At 45.4% G+C, this 27,882-nt stretch overlaps 2 protein-coding genes across 2 annotated transcripts in view; both read right to left on the bottom strand.

Moving 5' to 3' along the window:
• The window catches only part of LOC147612146 (intraflagellar transport protein 172-like), a 262,153-nt gene extending 243,406 nt beyond the window's left edge, over window positions 1-18,747 (bottom strand). The window contains exon 1 of the mRNA XM_086784013.1: window positions 18,552-18,747. Coding sequence (XP_086640139.1) covers window positions 18,552-18,661 — 110 coding nt within the window. The 5' untranslated portion in view covers window positions 18,662-18,747. The remainder of the gene's footprint in view (window positions 1-18,551) is intronic.
• LOC147612147 (uncharacterized) lies at window positions 702-4,838 on the bottom strand. Its single transcript, XM_086784011.1, has one exon. It carries the CDS (start codon window positions 4,461-4,463, stop codon window positions 3,228-3,230), a length of 1,236 nt encoding a protein of 411 aa, XP_086640137.1. The 5' UTR covers window positions 4,464-4,838; the 3' UTR covers window positions 702-3,227.
• Window positions 18,748-27,882: the final 9,135 nt, after the last annotated feature.

The following is a 27,882-nucleotide window of genomic DNA, read 5'->3' as shown; positions in this document are numbered from 1 at the left end:
TGGTTCCAAGATTCCAATCAGATAGACGGGAATCCACATTCAAGCGAGGTAAAGGAGAAATATCAGCAATCATCCGCTGAATTTCTCTCCAAAGATGAGAATAATGGGATCCCAATTGAAAACGATCCGCCGCAACAGAGAAGGAAAGAACCTGACCAGTGTCATCCACCACCTGATGTATCTGACATATTTCTTTTTGAGATAGAAAATATGCCTGACGAGGTGAACGGTCAACCAAAGTGGAAGAAAATACACGACTCCAATGCAAACTCTCTAGCTGCAATGAATTGCCCATCAAAGATCGGGAACCATGCCATATCATATGTGAAGTAACTTCCTTCCAATCAATAATGAGAGAAGAAGTGAAAGGACATCCCGGAATGTGTCCTTCAAGTTTTCCACATATAAGATCCCAGTATGTGGGTTGCCAATGACCAAAGAATGGCGTGACAATATGCCGACACAAATGGGACACCATGAGAGTCCACGGTTGCTGCTGGTCCAACAAAACCGGCAAAAGCATAGCTTTCCTAGCCAAAACATGACGTCTCAAATCCAAAATATTCAGCCCTCCAAGGCGCTTAGGAGAGCATAACTTGTCCATGGATAACAGTCTGAGGCCCTTTCCACGAGATGAAGTGCGCCAGAAATGCGCCAATATACTTGACATAAGGGACTTCAAGCGGGATTGAGACCAATATAGCAAAGGTAGATAAAACTGCACATAAGCTACAAGAATACATTGCACAATTCTAAGACGCACATGAAGCGGCCAAGTGGACAACTTCCAATAATGTAACTTGGAGTGCAAGCGCTCGGCTACCCAATCCAATTTCCGTGTAGCCGATACAGTCCAACCCAGCGGATAACCCAAATGACGAACTATAATGTTCGGAGGAACAAGTTCGCCTGGACAAAGCAGCTTATGCCAATCATACTCAGTCAGAGCCAATAGTTTGGATTTACGAAAATTCACTTTGAGGCCTGTTGCCAATCCAAACAAATGAAGAGTGTGCATAATTTGTTCCACATCATCTTGGTGATTGCGAGGCATAAAGAGAGAATCATCTGCATAAGCTTGCCCAATAAAATGTTTCCCAGAGGGTAATTTCAGGCCCTGCAATCTTCCAGACGAAGTCAAAGACTCCAAATACATAAGCAGGGGATGAGTAGCAATCGCATAAAGCAAAGCACTGAGAGGACAACCTTGCCTTACTGAACGTCCCAAATGCCAAGGATCTGTGAGAAAACCATCCAACAAACCGGCAGAGGTACTGTCAGCATACAAGAAATAAACCACAGAGGATAGCTTAGGCCCAAATCCCAGCCGAAGCATGGTATCTGCAATGTAATCCCAAAGAACAGTGTCAAATGCCTTTTCAATGTCAACCTGCATGACCAATACATCTTGTCGAGTGTATTTCGCATACTCCATGCCAATGATGACATTTGCTAGATTATCAGTAATTTGCCTTCGTGGAATGAAGCCATACTGAGATGGATGCAAACCATCATGCAAAAACCCTTTAAGTCTATTGACAAGCATTTTAGCCAGCAATTTATAAACCACAGGCATGAGCGTAATCGGCCTCCATTGCGAGAACTCTTCACAAAGTGCTTGCTTTGGAATCAACTTGAGCAAGCCTTCTTTCCAAGATGAAGGCAAAACTTGTTGCTCCCATGCCCTGTTTATCATTAACAATAGTGGCTAATCCAGGTAGTGCCAAAACGATAAGAAAAATTCTACAGTAAGGCCATCCCAACCGGGAGACTTCCAACGGCCCAAATCACACAAACTGGCATACAATTCTGTCTCCGTGAAAGCGGCTTCCAAAAGCTGAGCCTGGTGGGCCGATAAAATCGGAGCAACTTGAGATAAAAACAAGCGACGAGCCTGTCGACCTTCCTGCGTGAGAGAAGAGGCCTCAAAAATCTTGCCATAATGAGATTCCATGGCCCGTGCAAGCCCCACACGAGAGGTAGTCCAATCACCAGTCGGGAGTTTAATCCTCTTAATAGTTTGAGACTGCCTAGAAAGATGTAGATGACGAAAGAATTGTTTAGAAGTGCATCCTTTATCCGCTATAGCCTTTTGGCGAGCTCTAGTCTGCCACTTTGCCAATTTTCTCTCATCATTACGACGCAACAAAGCACGAGCAGAAAGCAACTCTGCCATCTGGATTTCAGTAAGAGATGAAGTGTTAGCCAGATGCATCAAACTTTGACAAGTGCCTTTGGCCTGTTGAACTTGCTCTCTGAAATGCGATAAATAGTGTCTGCCATAATCCTGGATCACACATTGAACCCGCATAACAAAACGAAACCATGATGTGTCCATATCAACATGCATTTGAGAGATCAATGGCGAAATAATGTCCACAATCAGATTGCGAAAAACCTCATGCTTAAGATAAGCATTATTGACATGCAGAAGTCTCTTTCTAGTTAATGAATCATTGGCAGAACATGAACCGAATTGTATTTTCAAGCATATCGGAGCATGATCTGAGAGACACAAGGAGTAATCAATCCACATATCACATACAAAATCATCATACTGCTGCATCTGAAAGAGATACCATCGGTCCAGACGAGCACGATACATTGATCGAGCGTTATGCTGAAATGTGAATCCTGGATCATTGGCTTGCAAACAGAGGCCACAAATCCAAGGCATTACATGTGTGCTGAAAGAGATCCCAAGCTTGTCGTTCCACATGAAGCATGTGAGAATGTCCAGTAGTATTATCCACATGATTTGGAGCATTATTAAAATCGCCACAAAGAAATGCATTAGAACGCCAACAATAAGAGGAGATGGCATGCCACAAACGAGCCCTGTCAGTAGAGGCTGTGTATGCATACACACCACCAAACTCAAAAACTTCCCCATTGATAATACATTGAATGACCATCCATCTGCCAGCTGGATCATTGAATACCAACATGGGAAATAATTCATGGCGAACAAGCATCAGCACTCTAGAGTATCCAGCGGATCCTGCATAAGCTATCCAATATCCCGCAAAATAGGAAGTTTGTCCGGCAAAATTATGCTGATTATGCTCTTGAAGAACAACAATATCTGCTTTGCAAGTATGTACATAGTGCCAGGTTAGCCTCCATTTATCCTGATTGCATAATCCGCGCACATTATATGAAATGCAATGTATAGAACTATGCATCTTAAATGGTATATACAGTGGGCGAGAAAACCAACAGAAAGCTTAAGAACTCGTGCCCATGGGCACATCCGCATCTGTCGCGGAAACATCAGCTGCCAAATCAAAACTCGAATGTGGAGGAAACAAGTGATGGCCATCCGACGTTGAAGCGGTGCCCCCTGTAACTACTTCCTTATAAGATCGAACAACTTTATCCCAGGCCTGAGCCAAGGAAGAGTTATCATTACAAGGCAGTTTTTGCTGAGCAACATTCTTCAAGGGGGGCACATAATTGCGAGAAGATGGTAGAGTACGTGCTTTGACAGTTTTCTTGGGTACTATCCACGCCTGAGTAGCAGGAAGCTTCTCTTTGCCCTTGTCTTTGATGTTCGGGGAAGCAGGAACACTTGGCATTTGCGACTGCTTCCCTTTACCTTTATTCAGTCCAGTTGTTGATGTGGATGCGGAAGCACCTTTAGATTGTGCCTCAGGGGAAGATTTCGCTGGAGGAGGAGTCTGAGGGGTAGGGACAGCCGAAGGAGGGGGTTGTAGATTTGGTTCAGAACATTCAGATTGCATATGACCAAATTTGCCACAGCGAAAACAGGAATTGGCAAATTTCCCCCATTTAAGCTTGAATGGTCGCTTTCCGACCACTGCGTCCCCAGAATCAACGGTAATGCCCGTAGGAGCAGGAAGATCAGTGTCCCATAGAATACAAAAACGATTTGTATTGGCATCCAACTTCGGGGGGCAAATCACTTTGCCCAATTGAGCAGCCAACAAAGGAAGAAAATGACGCCAAGTACGAGGAAAATCCACCACCTCAACCCAAACCGGGCACTTATGTCGAATAAGGCTCTGATAATCTTTAGTAAGAGCCCAGGGAAGAACATGAGTCATTTGCGTATTGAAGAAGAGGGGAGACATTTCCAACAAAGCATCTCTAGCTTCCATGTCTGCTAACAAGACCTCATAGAATCCTCTTGCTCCAAAATAAACACCCCGGACTGCTTGACGCTTAAGCAAGAAATCAACCCATTGTCCCACATCCTGTGCACTAGGCATCTTGCCCGGGAAAAAGAGAATCACCGCATTCAATGCATACTGCGCAACCGGATCCATGAGCTCCTGCACCGGAATACGCACTTCTGTGACTGGGGCAGGTCCTTCCCAAGCACATCTTGCTTCTTCGAAATCCTCATGCAGGCATTCCTTAATCAAAGACATGGCATCCAAATTCGAGGTGTTCATTGCTTTCCGACGCTTATAAATGGCCAGCTCAGGTGATTCCATCATGCACACCTTAAATTTGCTATAAGCCCCAGAACTGCTCTAAGCCCTACTGCTGCTGCAGACAAGAATTTGCTGCGGTACCACTGGCCAAATCTGCTGCAAGCCCCAAATGAAGTAGAAACCCTAATGCTGCTGCAGACGAGGAAATACTGCTGCTGTAGAACGCTGCTGTAGAACAGGAGTCGGGCTGGCTGACACACACACACACACAAAAACACACACACACACAGTACGCACGCACGCACACACACACACACACAGGGATGTACAACGCAGCACACACAAGGGCGAGTGAACACACTCAGCTGCACAGAGAAGACTCACGCTGTCGCTGGACAGATTCTTTCATATGGTCGCCGGCTTTACCCTGCTCAGTCCAAGACAGTTCTTCTCAGCGGCGAACAGACGTCCGACTCCGTCGAGCCCCTGAAGAAGAAGACATGCAGGTCGCAAGACGTGTAGGTCTCAGGCGCAAGTGAACAGAGTTGATGAGGTCACAGGCGAACAGATGAGCAGGTCACAGGCGAGCAAGTTCGAGCCACCACCACCACACACAACTAAAAAACTTCTATTTTACAATCACACTAGCATGACTAGTCTGTAAAAGTGTAATTTGGCAGATTAAGAGCCCTAATCTTGTGGTTAAATAACTATTAAAGAAAATAATGCCAGAAGTTTCCTTGGCTTATGCTCATACTACAAGAAGTTCATCAAGTGGTTTGCCATGGTAGCAAGTCCACTACATGATTTAACAAAGAAAGCCGTGGGATTTCGGTGGGCCAAAGCTGAAAAGGAATCCTTTGAAGCATTAAAGTTTTATGCTAGCAAAGGACCAGTATTGATTATTCCAGATTTATCAAAGCCATATATGGTAGAGTGTGATGCCTGAAGAGATTGCATTGGAGCAGTCTTGAACCAAGAGGGCCATGCCGTGGCCTATGAGAGTCGAAGACTTCAAGGAGCCGAAAAGACCGCACCCACATACAAGAAAGAATTGATGGCTATCATTCATGCTTTAAAGATTTGGAAACACTATCTTATGGGTGTTGAGTTTGTTATCAAGGCAGATCATCAAAGTCTTAGGTACTTTATGTCTCAACCTAAGATATCAGAAAAACATATAAGATGGGCTAGTTATTTGGCCCAATTTCATTTTCAGATTTGCATACCCATGGTAAAGACAACAGAGTAGCAGATGCTCTATCTCGAAGACCCATGACCCATACAGTTTCTATGGGATATCATTTGGACTTCACTATGATGAAAGATCTTTATGCTTGCAAACCCGTTTATGTGTGACTAAGGATTTGAGGCCAAAGGTAATGGAAGAATGCCATGCCCCACCTTATAGGGGACATAGAGGAATCATGACAACAACTCAAGCTTTGAAGAGTTATTTCTATTGGCCTAGCATGAGAAGAGACATTGATCAATATGTTCGAGAATGTTTGGTTTGTCAGAAGGTCAAGTTTGATCGACAAAAACCCGTAGGATTATTGCAACCTTTGCCAATACCCAATATTCCATGGGAAAGTATTACTATGGACTTCATCTTTGGGTCGCCAAAGTCAGGATTTGGGAATGATGGAATATGGACTATTATTAACAGTCCAGTAAGCAAGCCCACTTCATTCCAGTGAAGAAGACCATCCGCACAGATCATATGGCGAGATTGTTATTCAACAAATTTTCAAGCATCATGAATTACCCAGATCCATTGTGGGGGATAGAGATCCTCGGACTACCAGTTTCTTTTGGAGAGCACTTTTTTGACAACATGGGGACAACTGAATTTCTCTTCGGCTTATCATCCTCAAACAGATGAACAAAGTAAGATTGCAAACCTCACTATTTTAGATATGCTAAAGTGTTATGCTCTCGAAGTAAAGGATCAATGGGAGAAGTACTTGCCATTGGTTGAGTTTGCCTACAACAACACTGTTCACTCTTCAATAGGCAAAGCTCCTTTTGAGATTATCTATGGCAAACCACTGTTGTTGCCTATTTTAAAGACCAAGGAAGAGATCTTCCATGCGGACGAGTTTATTCGATATTTGGATACGGCCTTTACACAGATTCGAAAGGCTATTGAGAAATCTCAAGCCAAGCAAAAGAAAGCTTATAAGCACAGAAGAAAGGTCACTTTTGAAGAAGGGGATCGGGTCTTATTGCGATTTGAAAAAGCAAGACTTAGAAAGTTTAAAGCTAAGAAGCATAAGGAACCATAGTCACATGGGACGCAAAATCGGGACGGGGAACGGGGACGGAAAAGATTGAGAATGGCCATTCCCTGTGACTATAGAGTGACATGCGACAGGGATGGGAACGGGGAGATGCTGCCATCCCCAACATTCCCAAGTCTAAAAATGCCCATTCCCTGTGACTATGCAAGGAACCCAAGCTTGCCCCCAAATATTATGGACCTTTTCAGGTTACCAAGAAGATCAATGATGTATGTTATCGATTGGACCTTCCAGATCATTGGAGGATACATAATGCCTTCCATGTCAGTTTATTGAAGCCATATATAGGACTTCCCCCAGAGGAGCCTATATTGGAGGATCCGCCAGAAGTGGAAGAACAACAAGAAATCTTATAGCCAGAACAGATTGTATTCCATTCCGCGAGAAAAAGAAGAAAGACAGTGGTCAAGAAATTCCTCTTGAAGTTTAAGAACTATTCGCCTATGGATGCGAAATGCATGCCGAAAGAGTACTTCAAGGGCTATCCAAATATTCTTCGAGCTTATGAGGAAGCAGTTGGTCCATATGTATTTGAAGTACAAGCTTGAAATGTCTGGTGATCAAGACGGATTTAAGAGGGAGGGATTGTACCTCTAGCCCTCTTCATTGTATATATATTTATACTGAAATGGAATTGATCATTATCTTGTATATGTAATGGTTAATTGGACATGCTCTAGTTTGGGTGGCAACGATGCCTGAAAGCCCAAGGAGCAAGATTTGTATATGGGAGGCAACGATGCCAGAAGACCCATTGAACGACAATGATGCCAAATATTTTGGACTTCGCAGTCGGCCGGTCATTGCAACCAGATGGCCCAAATGACTTTATTGGATCTCGCATCGAGCGATCATTGCGACTAGATGGCCAAGACGACTGTATTGGATTTCACAATCGGGCGGTCATTGCGACCACACGACCCATATGACTACATTGGATCTCATAGTTAGGAAGTCAATGCGACCAGATGGCCCAAATGACTATGGAAGATTTCTTGGGCGGTCCTAGTGACCAGATGGCCTTGAGCGACAGTCTGAGCGGTTTCCCTCGGGAACTAGATGGCTCAGCACTGTTTTGATGAAACCAAACAGGACGATCCATGAACATGAGGATCATTACTTGTGCATTGCATACTGATGTATGTTTGAATTTCTTTGACTTTGTGTGCTCTTTTGGATGTGTCCACTGGGCTCCAGACTACCTGGCCAGTACTTGGAATACCCAATAGACGTGAATGATGCATACTTGTTTGTTGACTAGCTTGTGTCTAGTTTTTGCAGAAGGTGAGTATGCATTTATTATATCCAACACATGTAACAGGCCAATGAAGAACTTGTACCATCAACAACAAGGACATCGGTCAAAGAAATGCGAAGGCACCACATATATGGGGGAAAGACCAGATGCACAAGAGCACCAAATGGGGCTAGTACCATGATCATATGGCATATTTGTACCCCACAGTTGAGGACAATTGTGATATAAGAGGAAGAAAATGTAACTATTTGGTCCTCCAAGATCTTTTCATAGATAGAACTCATGCCCGGACACATGGACAAGTTGAGGGACACATGCAAACAGGGTTCATAAAGCTAGCATTGGAAAAAGCACCAATCTTGGTCAAAAAGAAGGAAAAAGCAAAAAGTCAAACTATGTTGACCAAAAAGCTAAGGGCACCATTAGAAAGAGAACATCGAATTGGATCAAAAAGCTAAAAGCCGCTTTTCCAAAAAGCAAGGCCCTCAAGCTACAAAAAGTAAAATCAAGAACTTTGGCTATTTTTGGGCTATTATTAATATTTAAAGAGGCAAAGCAAAAGCAAAGAGGTAAAGCAAAAGCAAGGCAAGGAAAAAAAAGCAGGGACCCCATCAAGTATATAAGTAGCTTGCACCCTCTTGGAGATCCACAGAAGAACTCATGGAGAACCACCTTGGGGAGAGCAAGAACTTTGTCGTCATCATCATCTTTTCCCCTCTCTCCTAGCGTCACCCTCCTCCATCGTTGTTCCGCTGACAACCGCCCATGCAACGCCCTCCTCCGCCGTTGCAGAACCATCGCCGCCACCTCCGCCAGCGTCTCAGCCATCCAGAGCCCGTTCCGTCGGCGTTTTCAGCTCCACTGGCGCTGCTGCCGCCGCCGCCTGTTTGCAACGCCGCCACCTATCAGCACCCAATATTACCTCTCTTTCAATCAGCTTTGTGCCGCCCTATAGCGCCCTATGCAGTGCTGTTTTCCCATCGGCGCCTGGCCGAACCACTTCAGAGCGCCGCCGAGCGCCATCTCCAGCAGCGCCACTTGTGCCTCTAAAAACACCGCCTGCGCCGCCTTTGAGGGACTGCCGCCATCTGAAGAGTATGCCGCCACCATCCCTTGGAAGAAGAGCCTTGGGCTGCCTTGTGCCAAATTCTCTCGTCCTTCAAGCACCTCTACCCCAGTGTGTGCTCTTTCGAGATTTTTGTCCGGATTGGGTGAAGAGACTCTTCGGGGTATTTGAGAGCATCAAATTTGATTCAGACTTTTGATATTGGTACTAGCCTGGTGTAAGACTCGTGGGTCATCCTCGTGGTGAGCTCAGCATTAGATCTTGTGCCTCGACACCGACTTCAGCCCAACCTCAACATCGGCACTCTTGTTTGATATTGTATTCATTTCATTGTATTGGTCCTGGCTTGGAAAAGCCTGTGGATTGTTCCTGAAATAAATTCATGAAAAGGCGGTGGGGCCTATTCCCTGCTCAGCGTGGTATACAGTAGTGTGAAACCCCTATACCTAGCTTTCTCTCCCCCTTCTCTCTCTCTATCTATATCTCTTGTACACGTGGTTGAATCTGTTACTGCATGCTCCGTTGGGCTTACAGCTCCTCCCTCCGTCTCCTCCTATGGTATAAACTAGGACCCTGGATGGGAGCTCCATATAGTAGAACGGGTGTGACTAGTGTGTCAAATAAGCTAGAGCTTCATCCTCGGCTCCTGAAACTGTATCTATGAGCATTGCCTCTCAAGTGAGCCCAAAGCTGCATAGCTGCGCATCAATCTAGTTTTGGCTGCCATCCGCATAGAGAAACACGGTCTGGTAAAAGTGATCCCAAGGTATACATAAGAGGTCACATGCTCAACTAGCTCCCCACTATATGTAAACTGTTGTGCAAATCTGCCTAACCTTTGCAGGGAAGTGTCAAAAATCATAACCTTGGTCTTCCCAAGGTTTACGGTGAGGTCCCAATCCTCGCAAAAGGCCTGTAATGCATCCAAGTGTCTCTGCAACAGCACCTCTGGTGAGAGGGGAAATGAGGACAATTTCATCTCCATACAATAGAATGGGTATCAAAACTCCTGCCAAAAGTGCTCCTAGACCTCCGTGTATGTCTATGTAGTTAGACACCTCATCAATGTAGAGCCCAAATAGAGTGGGAGGTGAATGGGAGAGATTTAGGGTTAGAGTTCATGTGGGAGACATACACAGAGAGAAGCAAGGGAGAGAGAGAGAGTTGTGGGGATAAGTCAACTCACCAAGATGAGTGTGTGACTCCCCTATCACACATGTATATTGCACTAGTACACATAGTGCACTTAGTACATTAAAAGTACTAAGTGTACTATGTACTATAACTTATGGGCTTGTACACACTATAAGGGTGGGCATTATGCCTTTACCCCAACAACCTCCCACTTAAAGGCAAAGTGTCCTTAAATGAAGGAAAAGAAAAATCAGCATGTACATGATAATATACAAGGCCATATCAAGGCTGAAACTGGCCTCATCCAATGCCCATCAAGTGTCTGCAATGAGCAAACCGCTCCGGAGGCAAACTCTTTGTCAACAGATCAGCCGGGTTGTCATCCGTATGAATCTTAACAAGCTGAATTTGCTTGTTCTCTATCACCTCTCTGATGAAGTGATACTTCACATCCACATGCTTCGTCTTTGCATGAAGGACAGGGTTCTTTGCCAATTGGATGGCACTCTGACTGTCACAATGCAACAATGGAATATCCCCTGTATAACCCAAATCAACCACTCCTGGATATCCATGACACAGCACCTCCTGTGAATGTAAACACATAACCGGTAGTAGACTTCCGGTTATCTGGATGACCGGCATAATCCGAATCCGTGTAACCATGCACTAATGCATCCTGTTTGCCAAAACAAATGCACATATCCTGTGTGCCCTTCAGGTATCTCTTGACACCTTTCACTGCTTCCCAATGCTTCTTGCCAGGGTTGGCCATGTATCTAGAAACCACTCCCACTGCAAATGCAATGTCCGGCCTAGTAGCAACCATGGCATACATGAGACTGCCACAAGCTGAAGCATACGGAATCTTGGCCATATCAGCCCTGCCACTATCCGACTGTGGGCTGTCCATAGCACTGAGTTTCACATATGGAGGCAAAGGAGTACTAGTCTTCTTCCCCCCGTCCATATTGAACCTCTGCAAAACTTTGCCAATGTATTCCTTCTGAGACAAATATAACACATGCTGATTTCTGTCCCGAAGTATCCGCATACCCAAAATGTGATTTGCATCATCCAAATCCTTCATATCAAAGGTTTGATGCAGTCTCTTCTTCAAGGCATCCATCTCTTTACGAGATTTCCCGGCAATCAACATATCATCAACATACAAGATGAGGATCAATAGACTGCCATCCAAAGCTTTCTCAGTGATCTATGTCACTTCTCCTGAAATTTTGGGATTTCATGAATGTATCAAATTTATGATACCATTCCCTTGGTGCCTGTTTGAGCCCATAAAGACTCTTTTTCAGCTTGCATACAAGCTTCTCCTTTCCACTCACTGCATAACCCTCTGGCTGCTGCATATATATCTCCTCATGGAGATCACCATGAAGAAAAGCAGTCTTCACATCCATCTGAATCAAATCCAGATCATCATGTGCAACCAAAGCTAATACAGCTCTAAGTGTGGTCATTTTGACCACTGGAGAGAAGATCTCATCAAAGTCCACACCATATTCCTGCTTGAAGCCCTTAGCCACTAACCTGGCTTTGTATCTTGGCTTTGCATCTGGTGCAACTTTGAGCCTGTAAACCCACTTGCAAGGCAAAACCTTCTTGCCTGCAGGCAAATGCACCAACTTCCATGTTCCATTTTTGTGCAGAGAATCCATCTCTGACTTCATGGCACGCTCCCAAAGAGCCTTGTCTGCCCTCTGTAAAGCCTCCTTATAACATGAGGGCTCCCCACAGTCAGTGAGCATCAAGTAGTCAACCCCTGGAACAAACCTGTCAGGGGCTCTGGAGGGTCTTGTGGACCTCCGTACCCAATGACCATCATTTGCAGGTTGCTGTCCAGCCTGCATATCACCTATTGGTGGTTCCTGTTCCATGCCATAAGGCTGAAAAATCATGCCCGGTATTTCCTCTAACTGTGGCATATCCATAGGGATATTTTCTGCCATCTCTGGCTATCCAATTGGACCATTTTCAGCACCATTTAAGGGCTGGTTTTGCTGCTGTAATGGCTGATTTACAGCCCTTGGTTGTTATCCATGATGTCCATCATCATCAAAGATGACTCTGCCAGGCTCCTGTTGCCTTGCAGGCTCCTTATACATGCATGTTTCATCAAAAATGACATCATTGCTGCGTATAATCTTTCTATTCACGGGATCCCAAAGTCTATACCCCATTTCACCTTTGTCACCATATCCTAGGAATATGCATTTGTGAGACTTAGGATCAAGTTTGGTGCGCATTTCCCTGCGTATGTGCTCGTACGAAACGCAACCAAACACTCTCAAGTGCTTGTATGATGACGGAGGCTTCCCTGTCCGTACTTCTTCTGGCACTTTCCCACCAAGCCTCGTGTTAGGTGACCTGTTTATAAGATGAACGGCTGTCATAACAGCTTCAGCCCAAAAACCATGAGGTAATGCAGCATGTGACAACATAGAACGGACCTTCTCCTGAATGGTCCTGTTCATCCTCTCTGCTGTCCCGTTTTGTGGAGGATCATAAGGAGTAGAGAGCTCCCTCTTGATGCCTTTAGCATCACAAAAGTCCTGAAACTGTTTGGACATATACTCTCCACCATTGTCGGAACGCAAAGCCTTCAGTGTTTTGCCTGTTTGGTTCTCAACAAGAGCAACAAACTTCTCAAACACTGAGAATGTATCACTCTTCAAACGAAGAGGATAAACCCACACCTTGCGTGTGGCATCATCTATAAAAGACAAAGTATTTTGCCCCTCCCAAAGCAAGCTGAGGCATCTCACATACATCTGTATGCACAAGCTCTAACTGAGCATCTTTCTGTCCAAGAGCTTTCTTGTGGGGGCACTGTAGTTGCCTACCATATATACAATGCTCACAAAACTGAAAACTTAAAAACTTTAGAGAAGGCAAGTAACCCAAACGAGACAATTGCTCCATTCCCTTGACACTCGTGTGTCCCAACCGGCTATGCCACATAGAGATTTTCGGCAGCTCGGTTGCATTTACATTAGCATGGTGACAAACACCTGCATGCATGAAGTAAAGAGTGTCCACCTTAGAGCCTCTGGCAACAACCAGTGAGCCCTTACTAATTTTCCACTTTCCATGACCAAATGTGGTAACATAATTAGCATCATCAAGCTGTCCAGTAGAAAGCAGATTCTTCTTGATCTCAGGCACATGCCTGACATCATGGAGCATAAGCTGTGAGCCATCTGAAAACACAAGCCTCACATCACCTCTGCCAAGAATCTTGCATGCATGGTTATCACCCAAATAAACCACTCCTTCATTGCCAGCAGTATACCTGACAAACAAGTCTCTGCAACCTGTGACATGAAAGGAGGCACCTAAATCAATGATCCATGAGTGCATACCATGACCATCTCCTGTAAGAAGTGAATGGGCATCAAGTGAAGACGTGAATAGGACCTCATCCTCACTGTCACCTGCATGTGACACATTGATTTCTTCAATCTTGACTCCACCTTTGCCCTTTTGCTTTGCATCTTTGGCTTCATCTTTGTCTTTGTCTTTGCCTTTTCCCTTTTCCTTTTGATCATTTTTCCATTTGTAGCATTGCTTTTTGATGTGTCCCTTCTTGCCACAATAATGGCATTCCAAGTCCTTTTTGGAGCGAGACTTGCTCCTTCCCCGTTCTTGGCTTTTACCCCTTTGCTGGGATCTCCCACGTGCATTCATTGCATTGGACTTTCCAACAGAGTTGTTTTTCCTGTTCATCTCTTCTTGAAGAAGAGCACCCTCAACATCTGCATATGACAGCATAGCATTCGAATTGCTAGTGGCTGTCCTGAATGTGTCCCAACTCTCTGGCAAAGTGCATAAGAGAAAAGTGGCTTTGAACTCATCGTCCATTGCCAACTTTTGATTTATAACTTGGCTGACAATACCATTAAACTCATTTAGATGGGCTGTCATAGAAGCCCCTTCCTTCATTTGAAGACCTATGAGTTTCTTCAACCAATACACTTTGCTTGAGGCACTTTGCTGGGCATACAAGTCCTGCAATCTCTGCCACATTCCCCAAGCTGTCTTCTCTTCACGAATGCTGAAAAGTAAAGAGTCTGACACAGACAACATGATAGTAGATCTTGCCAGCTCATCCATATCTTCCCACTCTTCAGCAGTAAGAGAAGCGGGCATTACACCCCTTTCTTTGATAGGCTTGTGCTGCTTCTTCTGGAGCAACACATTATAGCACTGGGTTTGCCAAATATCATAGTTATGTGAGCCTTCAAGCTTCTTGATGTGAAGCAATGAAGAGCTCTCACCTGTGGTTGCCATAGCAATATGCAACCTGTCAATGCCTGACTCCCTGCAAAATGTGCAAACACTGCACCAAAAGCACACAAAGTGCTCACAGTTGTTCTCCCAAAGTTTATCTCCCACTGCGGAAGCAAGAATGCAACTTTTCTCCCACTGTATGTGATGAAATCACCAAAATCTGGTTGCTGTAGATTTAGGACAGCACCTTAAATGTGCTCTGTTGCCCTTCCAAAGTACTATACAGCAGTACTAAGTGCTCACCAATGATGTACCAAACCTGTACCGGCAAGTACAGCAGCTGAAATTGAACCTTTTCCTCACTCAAATCAGTGTACAGCCATGCCAAAACTTGCACAAAGCTGTGCCAAATCTGTACCAGCAGGTACAGTAGCAATAAATGCTCTCTTGGCTGTCCAAATGAGTGAAAATCAGACTTTTACAGTCCCGAACACTGCATACAACAGTCCCGAACAGAAATTGGGCAAAAGCCCCTTGACTGCAAGCTGATATCTGAGGATTCAAGGCATAAATGTCTTGCCTGCTGCTTTGCCAAGCTCAACAAGCATACGATCTTGAAAAGCCCCTTGATTTAAGATCAATTGCTGATCTTACATGGTACATTGACGCACATGAAGGCATCCAAAGTCTTCACGGTGCTTCCCCCTGGCCACATATACATCCAATACATGAAAGCCCCTTGATTTACTTAGTGTGGGCAATAGCAACATCAGCGAAATATGTTGCAGCAGAATGTGCGAGAGAAGTACATGCAACAGGCGGCCAAAAGCTTTAGCTCTATGTGAGCAGCTAGCAGGAGAGGCGGCTCTGTGTAGGAGGCCGGGACCAGCAGCTGGATTCATGTGTAGAATACGTCACTCTACAAGAAAAATGGTAGTGTTCCAGTCCTTCTGTGCACAGTGGGCTGAGCTCTTCTGAGCAGCCTCTGTAGGACGCTGCTGAACAAGAAAGAAGAAGGCGACCACAACAGCATCAGGTAACCAACTGTGTGAGCCTGCAAATGGTAATGGTGCAGGCGACCTCCTTCTAAGCAGAAAAAGGTGGCCTCCTTTTGAGCAGAAAATGGCGGCAACGTCCTCATCTTTGCGACTAATACACTTCCCCTCATTAAGCGCATCTCATTTGTGAGCAGTCGACAACTGTGGTGTTGACAGTAGGCTCAAGTTGGGGTAGAGGTATCTGGAGCTGTAGCATGTGTGACCTCTTTACACACTGTGTGAGTTGCTGGTAACACAAAGGCAGGGCCACAGTAGATAAGGTGCTACTGAGCGCGGCAACCATTAAAAGCAACATGACATCATCAGCATCATCAGCTAGCGGTGATGCTCCATTTTTGGATCTGCAGCAACATGAGTGCCATATGTCGAGTGTTGTTGGCAGCTTTTTTTTTAATTTCCAAATTGTGTAAGGTTATCTTTTGAAAATCCTATGTGGAATATCGTCTTAATCAATTGTATTGCCTTGAAGTATAAAAGGCAATCCCTTACCTTAGTGAAAAGTAGCATGGATATTATGAAGTTAATTCCATGTAAAAGAGGGGAACTTAGTAGTGGTACACATCTATGTGATGCCTTGTTTATTTTTGGTTATGATCACACGTGTTGTGGAAACATTTCTTGCTGGAAACTTTGTTACACAAAGATGCAAGCATGTGTGTCATGCACTGTTTGGTTTGTGGGCATGTGTGCCAAACCTTGTGATGAATTTGGCTCAAATGGGAGCACACTGTCATCTATTTGTGGAGATGTGACTCGCGACACATTTCCATCTTCAATGGTGACTTTACTTGGTGGCAATCATCTTTGGTGGTGGTCCATCACTCTTGGTGGTACTTTGTGGATGTCCATCTTGCTCAATAAGAAGTAGACTTGTGGCTCTAGTGGAAGAGGCCTCTTTATCCTTGATGGTCTATTGGTGACATTCTACATCAACTTGCTGTAAAATTTCCTTGGTTGGATCAACATCTTGTGGATCGACTGTGCCATTCATAGCCTTTGTGGCATTGCACCTTTGTGGTGGTACTTCATGATAAAGCATGTGTTGCTATCCTTAGTGGCTATTTTTTGAAATCCTGAGTGGATATCTTTATAGCCAGTGGACATTTTTTGTTTTGCAGTGTGTGTGTTTTCTGTGATCTACACATCCTGCGTGATATGTACATAGATCAACAGAGGGTGTTAGTTTGTGTGATCTACATCCATATACTATGGTGTATGGTTACCCTAATCCTTTGATTTAAGGTCGGGTGGCTCCACTAGATGGCTAGATTCTCCACTGATCAAGGCACTTTCCTATTGTGTAGGAGAGGTGGAGTAAATCAAGGAGAGGTGGAGAGGAAAGTGGGTCTAGGTGGCAATTACTTTGTAGCCTATAAATTGAGCAAGCTCTCCTTCACTTGTGTGTGATTAAAGAGTGCTTAGTGGTGTAACCCTTGTTGGTTAATATAATCATCCTGTGTGATCCTTAGTAGAAACCATCTCTATTGTCTTTGAGTTAATCATTGTGCTTAGTCTCATTCACTATGGTTAAACTCATTTGCTTAGTGCTACCTAACACTTTGTATGTTTATCTCTTAGTGAGTATCGTTAATCTTAGTGTTTAATCCATGTGCCCTTTGCTAGTCTTCCCTCTTAATCCCAACACATCTATAGATGGACTTACCACTGTATGTGCTGCCTTTATTGCTTGGATCTCTTGTCGGCAAGCTGCCAACTGGCTCTCTAACTGCTGGATACTCTCCTCACCCGGGACGTGATAGCCTGGGCTTCCGAGAAAACACCGGCCTTAGCATACGAGGAGACGGAACAAGACCTCACCCTTCTTCTCTCTCACCAAAACATCATGACAGCCCCACAGCCCCAATTGGGAGGAGGCCCAAGGCCCCTGTCAGAGATGGGAGATCATCAGCAATATAGCAGCATGGCACACTGTAGCCACTAAGGATGCCCACACTGGACTGTTCCGCTGGACCATCCCAGGGTGCCAAACTGGATCGTCTCCCGAACCTGGACCATTCCACTGGACCATCCAAGAGCATTCAGTGGACCATCCAAAAACGGAAGCGCACCACCAATGGATACATAAGAGTTGCACGCATCGGCATTGAATGCATTGCACTGTCACTCCAATGGCCATCTACCCGAGATAGGAGATGCCACCGACTCCACCGCCTCACAAGAATCGTTTAAATGGCCCTCAGCTCATCCTTGAGGACATCCTTTTCCATCTAGTCCTGTTCATTGAGTCTTATCCGTTGAGTGCTATAGTGACTTGTCATTTCCTGCTCGGAAAGTCCAGCTTCATGGCAACTGAAGCAAGTTTTATCCCTATGCTGGCACAAAACTGCAGACATTTTGGAGATGATTTCCGAAGTTTGCCACACCTTATGGCCCTTGTTACAATGCTCTTCCTTGAACTTCGTCACCAGCTCTACTCAAGTATAAGACCACTTACAGACAGTGTGCAGCCCATCGTGGAATGACTCAATTCATGCATTGCATACAGACATAGGGAAGCTGATTGTGGAACAACTCCTAGATTCATGCATAGCTGTCCAATAAAGCTGAGAGGCAAGGAATCACTACACACAAAACGAGGTTAGATGCCTACACATACCCATCTCCATGAAGAGGTGAATTCGGCTGGAAAAAGTGATGGGCAGGTATGATTCCGCGAATAGCTTGTCTTTTTCCCTTCAGCTTTGAAGCTATGTGGAAGGCCCCCCACAAGCTGGAGTTTTCATGGAATCATGGACTTGTGCATGCAATGATAGGCCGGATGAATGTCGAAGCCAGAATGCAAAGAGAATGGTGTGTATCCCTTCAACGTGCTACCACCGGGGGACTCTATTTGTAAGGTGGAATAAGTTCGTACATTATTGTCTCGTGCGAAGATTTACACTATTTGCACTGGATTGTCCTCAAAAGGGCACGGTAAAAACATCAAGGTCAGTGGGCTGATGCAAAGGTGTCTTTGCGACGGGGAACCCTGGTCGTACAAGTTCGTACATTATTGTCTCGTGCGAAGATTTACAGTATTTGCTTTCTGTAGGAAACCTTGTGGAAAGAGAGCCAACAAACCTGTTTGGGGACCAGGCCAACGCGGTCACTTTTGCAATGCTGCTGGAGTAGGGTAGGATCGTAGTGTTGTGCCGGAAGTTCATCCTTTCTCCAAGCGCCTCCACCACCATCTTTTTCCGCGTCCACAACCCTCTCTTGTGCTGTGCTTTGCTGTGTATGTGGGCTTGTGTATCTAGGCTCTATCAACCAACGGCATTTCCCCCTTTCACGATCACTTGACCACCACAACGACCACCTTGGCTTCACACCTTCACGCCATAACTTACTCTAGACTTGCTTACACTATTGATTTTAATTGTTTAATCCATCAAATAATCGTGGAATAACGTATATTCTAAGGTTCATAGCATAAACCTCGAGCAGCCCTTGTTAAACCAATCTTACACTTCTCTCTAGCAAATACCGCTTCTAATTAGTTTTGCTCCAAACTCTCTCTCTCTCTCTCTCTCTCGTGCAATAATCACTTACTAAGATTGGGGTTCTCAAATAGTCAAACGAACACATAAGAATTGACCCCAATACAACTCAAGCAAAAGAATGCAGACTTAGATAAGGTTAAAGCAACTCGCAAAGAAGGCAAGTGGCGCAATCCATTGTGAGAATAGGATTCTCATTGAGGATTTTTACAAAACCAAACCAAAACCCAAAACAAAACCAGACTTAGACTGCTTTTAAAGTGAATATATATAATGCCTACAAGTTGATTACTATGATAATATAATATATATTATGATGCCTGACATCATAGCTCTACAAGTTGATTACTATAATATATCTATTTTGGATGTTTGGACCTCAAATTTAGCTCCAGATCTTCATGATCATAATCTTATGTATTTTGTCCCATATGTCCTTTTGGCCTTTCACAAGTGTTGATCTCTCTCTCTCTCTCTCTCTCTCTCTCTCTCTCTCTCTCAAGATCACAAGGAGCCAAATCAACTTACCAAACCACATTAGTTGGTAGTATTCTCAATGTTATGGAGAGAGCCCCCCACTCGAGGGGTCGCCACCATAAACATACAATAGCTCCAAATCAAGGATATTTTTTAGAGGCACTTAATTAATATGATTGTATCCTAGGATGTCCCTTCATGAGAGAGACCAAAATGATCCATGACTAGGACACAAATCATATCTATATCCGAAAAAAAAAAAGACCAAACGATAAAGGTCAACCTCCTGCGCACTTGGAAAGTCCATCCCATGAGTGGCCGACCCTTCGCAAAGGATTCGGTAACAACCACCCGATCCACAGCAGTCCACTTATGCCAAACATGCCATTAGACGGTTGATGAAGAGAGGGATAGCAAGGAATTTACACACCTCCCAAAGCCCGAAGACTCTAAGAATTGGATGCATATCCTTCCTACCTTGGGCATACTTCCAAGATGCACAGGAACCTGGTTCGCTATAGCTGGGGCAAGAAATCACGTCCCTCTACATGTTAAGCACCGCATGTATGCCTGAAGTTGAGTCATGACCTGGGAATGACAATAGGGAGGAACCATTATGAGGGAACCATCCATGTAAAACTTGCAAACCCAATGGTTTTTTTGAAAAAGAGACGTATGTCTTCCCTACTGATTTAGAAACACATTGGTTGAAATATGTAGGGGCTGTTGACGTGCACGCATACTTCAGCTAAGTTTAGCAAAAGGATCTTGGCAATATCTCCATTCTAGTTAATATGGTCATCCCCGAACTAAAGGAACTCCCAACTTGAACCCCAAAAGCTTTTCCGCTCCGTGTGCAAAGCATAAAACAAAAAGTTAGCGCTCGCAGAAAAGGAAGCCAAAAAACTGATAGAAGAAGAAGCGCTAAAGTTGAGAAGACCAAACAAGTCCCCAAGAAATTTAGGACCTTCAAGATGGCCGATCATTTTGTACAATATGACTCGGCCCAAAGAACCCATGATAGAGAGCCAAGGACCTCTTATGATGGTGCAGCCAAAGTTAAAGAAGTTAACTTGGCAAGCCCAGGTAAGGATCCAAGACTCATCTCCATAGGGGAAGACCTCTTAGCTAAGAAGAAAAAGACTTGGTCGCTCTCCTCATAGAATTTTAAGATTTCTTTGCATGGAAGTACATGGACATGAAGGGTGTACCTCTAGAAGTGGTTAAGCATACCATTCCCATGGTAGAGAGAGTGAGATCAGTAAAGCAAAGGGCGTACCCTATGAATCCCAAATACTCCCAGATGGTCCAAGAGGAGATAGAAAGACTTATAAATGCTAAATTCATCTACGAGACAGAGCACACAGAATGGGTTTCACCCATAGTGATAGTGACCAAAAAGAATGAAAAAGTGCGAGTGTGTGTAGACCTTAAAAAGGTCAATGTCACGCAACATAAAATAGCCTTTGTGCGAACTGAATGGGGCACGTATGCACTCCCATCTTAAGGTCCCCCAATTGGGACATCACATTCCATGTTCACATCGATGCCTCTGCCTTTGCAATTCAATGTGTATTGGCTCAACCCAGCGAACACAATAGGGATTTCCCTATTAGCTTTGCTAGCGTCGCCAACTAAACGAGGCAGAACGAAACTACACCACCATAGAGAGGGAAGGGATAACTATGGTCTACACGGTTAAAAGTTTCACCATTCTCTTTCGGCAACTAAGTTCATTTTCTTTATGGACCATCAAGCTCTCCTTTACCTTGTAAATAAACCATGTACCACCGACAGAATCACTAGATGGCGACTAATTCTGCTCAAGTTCAACTTCATTCTCATGGTGCATAAGGGCTCACAGCATGTTTTGGTTAACCATATGTTACACATCCCCAATGGTGAGCCACCGCTGATGGGTGTCGATGATGACTTACCAGATGCTGCCTTGTTCTAGCTATGCTTAATTCTTAAATGGGGAGAGGAAATTGCATATGTCCTTACCCACTGACCCACTCCTCAACAAAGACCAAGCAAGGCACCTCATTAAAAAGGTTACCCCTTACTAGTTGATTTTTACATGGTGACTCTACAGGAAAGGGAAAGACAGAATCATAAGACGTGTCTGCGAAGACGAATATGTCTTCCTTCTAGAGCAAGCCCACTTGGCAAGTGCTAGTGGACACTTTGCAGAAGACATTACTGCTTGCAAACTCCTCATAGCAAAACCACCATCACTCTGCTCATTTTATGTGATGCATATAAGAACAATGAACGAAGATATCCTTATAGGGCATGGATGGATGGGACACAACCGCCGGTGTCAAATTGATTGGGATGCAAGGACGATAACCCTGCAAACAACTGGCCTTTGGCCAAGTTACAGTCCTGATTGACAGATGAAGAACCCTTGTTATCCAATCTCCCACCTCAGGTCAATCAACCCCTTCCACTAACCACCATCACTCTGCTCTCCGACTAGCACAAAACCATGCCATCTAAAAAGAGGCCTCTCCCCAATACCCAATTGCCTCACCAAAACTCATTGACACCAAGCTTTGTGGGACGGTTGCCCAAGCACACATCAAAGAAGCCACTACCATTGCTAACCCCACTAGAAAAACTAACCCACCCCAAGTACAACTTTGGCCTCGGGAAACACAATGCAAAAACCCTCACACTTGGGTGCCCGAGAAGCTAGCAGCCAAAGTCATGCCCCGGCAAAGCTAACTCCTCGTGCCTCTCATCAACCTCCAATTCGACAGCCACAAGCCCACAAGATACAAGAGAACCTCAAGCGCAAACCTTCCACAAGGCCGAACCTTCATCACCAACAACAACCTCGGCCTCGCCCCGCATATAGGTGGAACCCTAAGCCTCTCGTACAAGCTCCACACTTCTATGAAGGCAATCGAAAAATTTGGGTCCCACGACAACCGAGGTATACATTTCCTACTCCTATGATTCCATAACCAAAAAATTTCAATGGAAGCCCAAGATAGCCTCTATTTCTACCACCACTACTACTACACGGGACAAGGGGAGTAAAAATTCAAGAGGATGCCATGCCCATACAACCCCGTTCACTATCCTCAACATTGATGTACCTTTGACTTTGGCTACTCCACCACCCCTTATCATCTGACTCCCCCGCCGATGCACCCCCAGTCAACCCCTTAGTTCTCCAACCCCAGCTACTCCCTCCCATGAAACCTCCAAGAACCTGACAAATCTACCAACCTCGCCAAAACCTAATTGGAGCCACCTTCTCACTCTAGCAAACTTGGCAAGGAGTCAGTACAAAAGTTACAATGGGATGCTGGCTACATAGCCTTAGGGTACAAAACCTATTTACAGGGTGCTAAAAAAAAATTGAAGCCATGGCCATTCACTCATGAAGACACGGCCATACCCTCATGAAGCCACGGTTGTTCCTTCCTCACGTGCTAAAGACACAAATGTTCTCTTGTCAAAGGCTCAGACACAGCCATACCCTCGTAAAGCCATGACTGTGCCTTCCTGGTCTACTAAGCCACAATCGTTCCCTCACCAACAAGCCACGGCCGTTCCCTTCTCAAATGACTAAGCCACGGCCATACCCTCCTGACGTGCTTTAGCCACGGCCTTTCACTCTCATGAACACATGGGTGTTCACTCAAGAAGACACGAGTGTTCGCTCTACTTAGCTACAGCCGTATGGTCCTTGGCCATGCTCGTACCTTCATGGAGCCATGGCCATTCCTTCCCTGGAAATCTATAAAAAGGGCCCACCACCTTCATTTCACTCACTTTTCTCTCTCTCCCCTAGCCCCTAGCCAAACTATTGCAGTTTTTTATCCCAACCTTTCACACTTTCCTCGCAGCCTTCTACCTCCCAATCTATAAAAGGGCCCACCACCTTCATTTCACTCACTTTTCTCTCTCTCCCCTAGCCAAACTATTGCAGTTTTTTATCCCAAGCTTTCACACTTTCCTCCTAGCCTTCTTTCCTCAGTAGCATGGCAGCCCATGCCCACTCTGACTCCTCCTATGAGGTTCTCCCTCATATACCCTAGAAGAAGAAGAAATGTGCCCCGGTGGCCGTTTCAAGGAGTATGACAAGCACCCCACCTAACTATGCCACCTGGGCGAGAACCTCATATGCCAAGTCAATGGCCACACAGTACACAGCCTCATGAACAACAACCACAAGGTCGAGCACAAGCTATTGTAATACACCGAACCTTGCTATAGGGCAATCGATCCCACAATAGTGGCCCGCCTAAAGCAGATAGGGCTCGACACTTCTCCCACTCTACAATCCTAGGGGCTGAACCTCCTAAACTACATGTACTTCACTTAATATGCGGAACTAGGCTACAGGGTAGAGACTCGACAACGAGGGCCATCCCCAAACAATCCACCTTATTCTGGATCTCGTTCTCGGGAGGTGCTTCATCCCCCGCGCATGGAGCAACCTTATGTTTAATTGTCCAACGTGATGCACCATGTGTCTTGGTACCTACCAAGGGCCTGCCACCAAGGACGGGCTGGAATGGCAAAACATTTTCGAGCAGGAGCTTACTATGCCAGCTCGCGCCTTTTCATTCCTCCTCACCACTCGCTAGGTTGACCGCTTCAACATGTGCCACTTGTCCACCCTCGCTCATGTACACCAAGGGGTGTAGGTTAACTGGGCCGAATACATCCACAAAGAGCTCTATGCGGTCTGCGTCGCCAACCCCCAAGGCAAACTCACAGCTGCCTCTCTCATCACTAAAGTATTATACCACATCATTGTGGATGGCTAGAACACCCCCAACATGTTCAACTTTAGGGTGCCGCCCCCATTCCTACACCTCTTCCAGCACCCCAACCCTCCCCAACCCTCTCCAACCTCTCCACCCCCCAAACGCCATCACCCTCGACACCCAAGAATGGGATCTTGCCTGCCACCAAGCTGGTGCTACTAGGGCTGAGACCAAACTCAAGGAGGACCAGGAAGTCAAAGCCTATAGAAGAGCGCATTAAGAGGAGGAGCTACTTCACACTGCTCAGCTCTTTGAGCAAAACCTTTATAAAACTCCCCTCCTTATGTCTCCTCTCTGCCCCCTCCCTTTTTTGAAGTCGGTACATCCTCCCTCGCCTCCTCCCAACGGTGGACACACTGCATTGGGCGCACGCAGACAAGTTTTGCTCCCAAGTGGCCTCCTACTCTGAGGACTTTTGCTCCACCCATGGCATTGTCTTGAATTTCATGCAGGGATTTTCCAGCCTCGCTCGGGAGTTGATGATGTCCATGACAGACTACACACGCAGTGACAATAGGAGTAGGTCACGGTCGCACAACAACAAATGCTTATTGCCAAGGCCAACCAGTAAAAGCAGACCCATGAAATGCTTCATGAGGCTACTTTCGCTAACCAACACCTCCATGCGGCTTTGGAAGACCTCGAGGCAACCCTCACCCCACCAACCTTGCCAACCTCAATGGTTCCAACACCAAGTATAGGCCACCCAAGAGGCTGAGCAGCACACCCACCAAGTTCTCACCCTCGCCCAAACAGAAGCCCACCAAACTCCAACAAAGAGCTGCTTGCATGAGGATTAAGGCAACCACATCTACCTCTCCTTCAGCCACCAATACAAGGAAGTGGCTAAGAATAGCATGCGCTAGAAGGACCTGCACACTTGCAAGCCGTTGGAGGCCTACACCCTTCTCCCTCAACCCACACATTCTTGGCTAGTCCCTAGTGCGGTCAAATGCAAAGTCGACGTGTTGATGGATTTAGCAAAATAGAGCTCCCCTACCTCACCACCCCTCCACAAAACCCCACCCAAATCCTCAACCTCCACCACTGCGCCATCCACCTAAACCTCCTTTAGCATGACATTTTTATCGAACGACCCCATATCCCCCCCACCCTTTCCTACATCCTCGCCAAACTCCCATTTGACTCCATCTCTTTCCTTGTCACCCTCTTCTTCCAAGCCCAGATCTCCTTCTCCAAACCCACTACCCTCTTTGCCCTCCTTGTCCACCCTCTTTTCGCTAACCTCATCAACTGGGCTAACCTCATTAGGTACAGGCACCCCACCACCCCACCAACATCTTTGACCTCACCATTCCCAATGGTCTATGCCTGTACCCCTACCCTTCCTCCAAACCACCCAAACCACCCAAGCCCTCCATTTCCTCTAGCACCAGGGGGTGGGAGACCATTTACTACGCTTATAAGTCTCTACGCCAATATGAGCTCCCACCCTATACCCCCCAGTGCCTTCTCATCCTCTACCACTAATGCCACCTCCAACTCCAGGTTATTCATGCCATTAGTATCATGCAGTTTGATGATTCCCACGCGGCCTTCCCCCTCTACTTCTCCTTCCAGGAAGCTGATAATGCATGCACATTCTTCTACTCAAAGTGCCCTAGCAACGGATGATGAAGATGACAACAATGACGACAACAACAATGGAGGCGCCAATCCGGGGCATCCCCCCAACAATCCACCTGCTTCATCATCCCCTCCTCACCAACGTCCACCCCCTCCTCCATCCCAACTAGGCCCTAGATCTCAGCCTCCACCACCCCCACCATCACCAAGAACCACAACCCTTTCCCTATTTCCCTCACAATCCTTTGCACCCCCTCACATACCCACTTCTCCTCCATTGCCAACACCTCCTTCACCACCTACCCTCTATCTTCATCATCTGGGCCTCCCCATAAACCTTAAAGATATACCCTTGACATTAGCATGGCCCCCCACCCTTCCTCGATGCCACCCTCGACACTGTAATCTCTCCATTTCTACTTCTAGGAATAAAGCGACTCAGAGGTCTAAAACTTCGGCAAGAATTTCTAAAATTCCGGGGCGAATGATTAACGAGTTGGACATAATGAATAACTCCTAGCCTTATCAAGATCATGGCTAGTGAGATATTCTGCCTGAGTCTTTGAAGTGACGTTAATACATCACCCTCCAGATAACCACATGTGCTGACGTCGCTCTACTGGATCAGGGAAGATAGATCCTCAAAGTGACGAGCGAGCCTCACTCTTCTTTCTCGGGTTGTAGCAGAGTTGATAAGATGTTCAAACGCAAAGGCGATCATATCCCGACTCTACGAAACTCCGGGAAGGCTAAACAGATTTGGGGTATCCATCTAAAAATCCAATTCGATTTATGAGTTTTCAATTTATGAATTTATTTCAAACATAATCTTAGCAAGTGAAAACATTATTTCCCAGATTTACTTTAAAATTTTAGGCAATTTCTGCTGCTGTTTCATAAGTTTACAACAACGCTCTGATACCAGCTGTGAGATCCCACTACCCCCTCCGTGCACCGGATTCTCGGTTGCTAGCAAGCGAAAGTAGCTTCTTCTTGCGAGGGGTAGGGTTTCCCACTCGGGGCCTCGCCCTCGAATGTCCGGACACGTGTAATTCCAAAACCTGGACCCAGGAAAATTTTCCTTGCCCAAAAAACGGGGACGATTCCACCTCTTTTATTTCCTTAACAGATTTTCTAACGGGGTCAAGAGATAAACTAACCTTCACCTGATTAAACCAGATAGAAGGAAAACTATTACAGACTTAACTTGAAGAAATCGACGCTTTTATCCTAAGTGAATCAGGCATAGCCGTTGATCTATTCATTTGAGAAGTCTTCAGGTTTTTATTTAACTACTCGAGTTCTAAGCATATTCCTATTATTCAATTTCATTATTAAAACTCTACTGATTCCAGCCTATTCGGCCCATGGGTTAGCCACCGCCCAACCACTAAAATTGGTAGAACCAGACAATTACTCACCCACCCATAATTGAATGCCTTTCTTAACTTTTGCTTTCGAATATAGATACGCACACACTCTCTTTAAACTTTAACTTATAAAACAATCCATAGACAAACAGTTAGTGATTACAGATGTCCTAACTCAAAAATTCCATCCAATCCTTGTTTCTTAAAAAAAAACAGTATCACTTTGGACTCTCCTTTGAACGAGATCGAGTAATAACAGATTACAATAATCATTGGTCCATCAAACAATATCTTCCATGACATACACATGGGTGTCCTAGGCACCGCGAGCCCGTGCATCGCTTGGTCAGAACCCTCCAAGATCCTCCTTAGGTTTCATGGCACTTCACTCAGGGACCGCTTGGACGGCCCTCGTCCATCATACCGGAAGCGCACCATTTTAACCGTACCGAGGCTGGTCAAGGCCTGGGGGCAGGCTTTGCCGCATGAGCTGTCCTTTGAACACTCCCTGCCAACTGTTGCAACCGAACTTCCCTTAGAAAAACACATATACCAAATGCTCCCTCTAGCATTCTCGCGTAAGACAGTCCTTTAAGAAAAGAGGGTTTCTATGCAAGTTTTCAGTTTCAATTTCGTTAGAATACAATGAGTATAACTTAAATCACCATCCCCAAAACTTCATAATCGTAAT

This window comes from Cibotium barometz, chromosome 46, assembly GCF_041138505.1.
Source record: "Cibotium barometz isolate CiBa-2024 chromosome 46, ASM4113850v1, whole genome shotgun sequence".
Taxonomy (NCBI): Eukaryota; Viridiplantae; Streptophyta; class Polypodiopsida; order Cyatheales; family Cibotiaceae; genus Cibotium; species Cibotium barometz.
This window is presented reverse-complemented; position numbering and strand designations above follow the sequence as displayed.

Bases quoted from the DNA above. Each gene is read 5' to 3' on its own strand.
- LOC147612147 (XM_086784011.1), bottom strand. From the start codon at position 4,463: ATGATGGAATCACCTGAGCTGGCCATTTATAAGCGTCGGAAAGCAATG.